The 6,000-nt window shown below is 42.2% G+C and overlaps 1 protein-coding gene across 2 annotated transcripts in view; it reads left to right on the top strand.

The window, feature by feature from the left end:
* Magi3 (membrane associated guanylate kinase, WW and PDZ domain containing 3) overlaps positions 1–6,000 on the top strand; it is a 206,975-nt gene that overhangs the window by 186,493 nt on the left and 14,482 nt on the right. For both annotated transcript variants that reach the window (XM_050157476.1, XM_050157477.1), the window contains exon 16: positions 2,005–2,190. In XM_050157476.1, coding sequence (XP_050013433.1) covers positions 2,005–2,190 — 186 coding nt within the window. The remainder of the gene's footprint in view (positions 1–2,004; positions 2,191–6,000) is intronic.

The raw sequence follows: 6,000 nt of genomic DNA, 5'->3' as shown, positions 1-6,000 counted from the left end.
TTTTTTTTTTTTTTTTTTTTTTTTTTTTGGTTTTTCGAGGCAGGGTCTCTCTGTGGCTTTGGAGCCTGTCCTGGTTCTTGCTCTGTGGACCAGGCTGGTCTCGAACTCACAGAGATTCACCTGCCTCTGCCTCCCGAGTGCTGGGATTAAAGGCATGCGTCACCATCGCCCGGCTAGGGTTTACTTATTAAAACAAATAATATACCACTCTAATTCCATTTGTAAGGAGAATGGACTCCTAAGAGCTTGACTTCATTTAGCACTTGTGTCCAACACACAAGTCCCCATTCATAGATAACCTCTACTATTGGATAATTCTGGCAGGGTCAAGGACATAAATCATGACCAACAATAACTTTCCCAGTCAAAATGAAAGTCTAATCTACAGGAAAGTAGCAGCTATGATTCTGAAATACTAGTCAGGAGTGTTTTTCTCAAGAAATTAAGCCTATTTCACAGTGCCATCTAAAAATACTTTCACTGTTCTTATCAGTCGGTATTCATGAAGAGCCCACGTGCCTGGTAGCCTTATTGACCGAGGCTAGGAAACTCTCAGGGAATATAGAGTTGTTTTCTAGTACAAATGCCACTTATTGCACACTGGATGATACCTGTTTTTGACAAGATGCCCTGAGTGCATGGGGTCTTGTCTTAAGTTGTGACAACAACATATTGCACCCCCAAGTCTGTCTGTGTGGTAGTCAGTTTTGTGCGAAGAGAGCCAGATAGTATCAACAATAAATAAATATTCAGCCTTCTCTTCTCATGTAACATTAATTTTAAAAAGATCTCAAGACAGATTTTCTGCCACTGCATGTGCATTGGGAGGATGCACATGTGTCTGTACATGTGTGCATGATGACAACTTGAGGTGCCAGCCTCAGTAACACAGTTCACTTCCTTTCAGACAGGCTCTCTCATGGTCTGGAGATCATCAGCACTTGGAATCACATGCCTTTAATGCCAGCACTAGGGAGGTAGGGACAGGAGTGATATTGCTGGGCAGAGAGATTAATCTAAGGCGGAAGGAGACAGGAACTCAGTGCAGTCTGAGACAGTAGTCTGCAGATGTCAGTCTGAGGACAGGACTGCTTCTTTGTTCTGAGCATTGGTAGAGGTAAGAGCTCTAGTGGCTGGCAGCCCTGCTTCTCTGATCTCTCAGCTTTTACCCCCTGATAGCTGACTCTGAGATTTTATTATTAAGAACAATTAGAATTCGTGCTACAGTTGTGAAGATGGTTCAGTGGTTAAGAGCACTTGTTTTTCTTGCAAAGGATCCTGGTTCAGTTCCCAGCAACCACACAATCATATGTAACTCTAGTTCCCAGGGATCTGACACCCTCTTCTGAACTCCAAGGGGATCAGGCATACATGCAGTGTATATATGTACATGTAGGCAAAACATTTATACACAGAAATAAATCTAAAAAAAGAAAAAGATGAAAGATCTTTTACAGGGTTGTCTGAAGGACACCTGTGGAACCAACACCAATGCCCAGTAGTACCAGAAATATTCTAAGTGCTCTTTAGAGCGCTGCGGATGCCCATGGTGCCCTACCAGGAGCATCCCCATCCCTGCCCCAGCAGAGGAAGAGCCAGCTGTCATCATGCCCCACTCCTATCCCCCAGGCCAGCCTTCTGGGATTGTCACACTTGTACTCTCCTGTCCCCTTCTTCCCTGCTCACTCTGGTCCCTTTCCTTTCGTCACACCTTCACCTCTCTGGTCTGGTTGATGCACCCCCAACCCTACAATGGTCACTGTCATAGTAAAGCTTTTTAGGTCAGTAAAGTCAGTGGCTTTCAAGAAAAACTAGTATAGGTTTCCAGTAAATGGAAATCATCAACAAGCTTATATTCATGGTTACAACCACATTAAAAAGTCTGTGTGTGTGTGGTCAGTGGGGAGTGATTTGGAGGGGATAATGATACTTAAATAATGATGATGACAAGCCCATCACTAGCAGGTATCTTCATAACTGGAAAACTTGGGGTTCTTTCCACAGTTATTCCTCATAAAATTGGCCGAGTCATAGAGGGAAGTCCAGCTGATCGCTGTGGAAAACTGAAAGTCGGAGATCACATCTCTGCGGTGAATGGGCAGTCCATTGTTGACCTGTCTCATGATAATATTGTTCAGCTGATCAAAGATGCCGGAGTCACTGTCACACTGACAGTCATTGCTGAAGAAGGTGAGGAAGTGGCCACCCTGCCTCCCCCAAGCTGATGTCTTAGTGTGTCTCAGTTATTGTTCTATTGCTGTGAACAGACACCATGACCAAGGCAACTTATAAAAGGAAGCACAAGCTGAGGGCTTGCATCTGAACATAATGGAGCGCAGCGGCAGGCAGGCAGTCACTGCACTGGAGCCGGAGCTGAGAGCTTTCACCTGATGCAAAAGTTGCAGATAAAGAGATAGCAAGAGCGTGCCTGGTGTGGGGTGTTAAAACCTCAAACAAGGCCACACCAGCTCCAGCAAGCCTTTGCCTTCCAGTTCTGCCCAAATAGTTCTACTAACTAGGGCCCACCCGTGCAGACATGAGCCCACAGGGGCTGTCCTCAAGCCACCACATACTACCAGTACAGAGTGTGAGAGCTGTTTATATGCCCTGGAGTCTCATTTCTTGCCTTTTTCATTCTATATCTTAAAAGACAGTTTATTATAAAGTTGTCAGCTGCTCAAGAAAAATTTAGTTGGTGAGTGGTGGCCATTTATTTATGAACTGAAGAAGCATCCAGAAGTGAAAATTGATAGCTTTCAGATCTTGTTTCCTTAATGTTTAAGTCTTGACGTGAAAGCGTTTGGATGGAGTTGCTGTTGATATGCCAGGTCCATGCCATGGTGTGCTCTCCTCGGAAGCAGAGCTTGGTTCTTCCATATAAAATTCCTTCATACCTTGGGAATGTGGCCCAACGGTGGAACGCTTGCACAGACCCTGGGTTGGATCCCCAGTACTTTCAAGAGGAGATGGATAGCAATTCAGGTTCCCCATAGTTTTGTTTATTTATGTTCCATCTTTCCTCTTTGATCCTAAAGTCAATTTCCAGGTGGTTTGTAATCCACCCCCACCCCCATAGCATCTTGCTGTGTTATCAAGTCTGGTCTCAGTCTCCTTATCTCCAGTGGCCCCCGCCTCAGCCTACCAGAACTTTAGGCTCGCCACCACTCCCAGGTGCCTTTCTTTTTTGTTCCAACTGGACTACTCTCATGGTTTTACCTTTAAGGTATTATATAAGTCTTCTTTCTGTCTAAGGTACTGTGGTGAGTATTTATTCATGAGCATTCTCTCCTTAACATTTATTTTGTGACTCAAATTATAAAGAAGTCAGTGCTCAGCACAGCTTTGCAGAGTTGTGTGCGCTCTTTACCTTACACCTGGCGTTCAGCAGGACTGAGTAGTAGAGCGGACTGCAAGTACAAGACGAGCAGACTGCAGGGGATAACCGTCAGCTTTCCCCGTCTATCTCAGGCTGCTACTTTTATAAAGTACAGTCAAAGTAAAACCACATAAATATTCTAGCAGACGGTAACATTTTTTTCTGACTGCTTACTCTCATTGTCCTTATATGTGCAACTGCTACTGGCCACAGATCATAGCTGAGTGTTCTGGGATACTTTGGTGGGAGAACAACCATTCTTTCTCCTAGTATATTGTTGATTCACATTTATCACTGATTGTTTTGTTTTGTTTTGTTCTGAAAGACGGTTTCTCTGTATAACAACCCTGGCTGTCCTGGAACTCACTCTGTACACCAAGCTTGTCTTGAACTCAGAGATCTGCCTGCCTCTGCCTCCCCAGTCCTGGGATTACAGACATGCACCACCATGTCAGGCTGGTAAATTTTTCTTAAAGGTTATCCTGAATCGCTTTTTTCTTTTAAGAGTAAACTCTACCTTTGACATTTTAGCCCAAGTATTTCTGGACAGATGCTTAAAGTAGCCAACATGATGATGTTAGTCACCACTAGGAAGAAATGGGAAAATGGGAGAAAAGCAATTCAGTGATTGCCTGTCATTTTTATTGAACTCTAGATATTTTTACACTATAGAAATGTTCAGAATCCCTTATTTTACTCAGGAAATAAAAAAAAGTCTTTTGTTCTAAAATTTTCATTCATGGAATCTGTAAGTCTTCCAAATGTCTCATTGAATCCAGTGTAAACTTTACCAGCCGCCTTGCAGTGCGATGACTCTTGGGAGCTGTTCACATCATTCCTCTAAACTCCACAGCCTCTTCCCTGGTACCCGTCACCTGCTTGCACAAACCCTTCACTGAGCAGGAAAGGGTTATCACCTAGAACAGTGTGTTTCCTCAGCCTTTCATCTTCCCTTTGCAAGGTGTTATTTAATATCTGGGCCTGCTTTGCCAAAGAAGTGACAAGGCAAGTGCCATATGCCATACAAAAACTGTCAAAGTCCAGTCATGACTGGACCTGTGTCCACCCTTTCTGTTGCCTCCCCCACACTACTTTAGCCTTAAAGTTGGTACAGGAATTGAATGTGCCTGGTAGGTTCTGCTTACTACATAGAACTCCTAATGTTTTGTCAAGTCCTGTTTAAGACTTTAAATTACCACTGCTACCAAGAATGTACTCTGGAGTGATGTGGGCATCATTTGAGGCCTTTTCTCCATTTAGTTCTGTTGTTTCTCCTCTTCTCCATTTAGTTGTGTTTGTGCCATTTCTCCAAGTTCCATTCTCATTTACCTTCTCAGATGCTTCACTTGTTCACTTTCCATTGTATGTCTTTTAAAGTAAACCGTATTGTCATTAGTTTCTCAGTTGCAAGGGATACGTGATACTTTGCTATAGATTACTATGCTGGGGCCTGTTCTCAGAACCAAGGGATTTTTTGTTTGTGTTCTGTTTTCTAGGATCCAAAGATTTTAAAATTCCTTACTCTATCTAGTCGTCATATCTTCTTTTTTCTTTTAAGTAGGATAAAGACACAGATTATGAAACTCATCCCAACATGTTCAGTTCAGTGCTGTTCTGGAAGATCATTTTTGGTGTGGTGTGGGGAGGTATTGGGTTGTCTAACCATTACTATTCCACATTTTATCAGCCCCCAAAAGAAACCCCATAATTATTTCCCATTTCTCAGCAACCGCGCATCTACTGTTTGCCTCTTTAAACTTGTCAGTAATTTCACTTCAGTGGCATCATGGAGTACATGACTTGTCTGTCTGATTTCTTTCTCTAGCAAACCTTCAAGGTTCAACTTCACTGTAGCTTTATCATTCCTTTTTATAAGTCATACACATTATATGTAATGTTCTATGTATATCATTTTGCTTACCAGTTAATCATTTGATAGGCATTTGTTTCTCCTTTTTATTTTGAATTATGCTGATGTGAACATTAATGTACAGGTTTTCCTGCAAATGCATAGCTTCATTTTTCAAGCATGATTTCATTTTCTTGAGTTTATTTATACCCAAATGTAGAATTATTGGGTCATATGGTGTACTTGTATATTTGACTTTTTGAGGAGTTGCCAAATGATTTCTAAGTGTCTTCACCATCTTATACTCTCATCAGCCATATATGAGGCTTCCGATTTTGTCAGCCCTCCACAGCACTTGTTTTTTGATTGTGGGCGTGGTTTTTCATCCTAGCCACTCTCATAGGTGTGAAGTGCGAGCTCATTGTGCTGTGCTTTGCGTTCACTGGTGACTAGTAATTTAAACTAGCATCTTTTCCTGTGCTCTGGAGAAATGTCTGTTCAGATCCATTGCCTATTTATAGCTCACTTGCCTTTTCTTTTTTATAAGGTTTCTTTACTTACTCTGAGTACTAGACCTTTTCATGTGTGTCACTTTCAGGTATTTGTCTCTTGACTTGTTCTTGGCCTTCTACTTTCTTGGTAAATACCCTCGGGTGCACAAACATTCTAAAGTTGATGAACGCTGACTTGTTTATGTCCTTTTTGCTGGCTTGTGCTCTGTTCTTAAAGAATTATGTACATCTAGGGTATATCCACATTGTTACTTGATAGTTTC

The sequence above is a fragment of the Alexandromys fortis genome, unplaced genomic scaffold, assembly GCF_014885135.2.
Source record: "Alexandromys fortis isolate MF-2015 unplaced genomic scaffold, M_Fortis_MF-2015_v1.1 scaffold_78, whole genome shotgun sequence".
In the NCBI taxonomy this organism is placed as follows: Eukaryota; Metazoa; Chordata; class Mammalia; order Rodentia; family Cricetidae; genus Alexandromys; species Alexandromys fortis.
The sequence above is the reverse complement of the archived record's forward strand: the minus strand, read 5'-3'. Positions and strand labels throughout refer to the sequence as shown.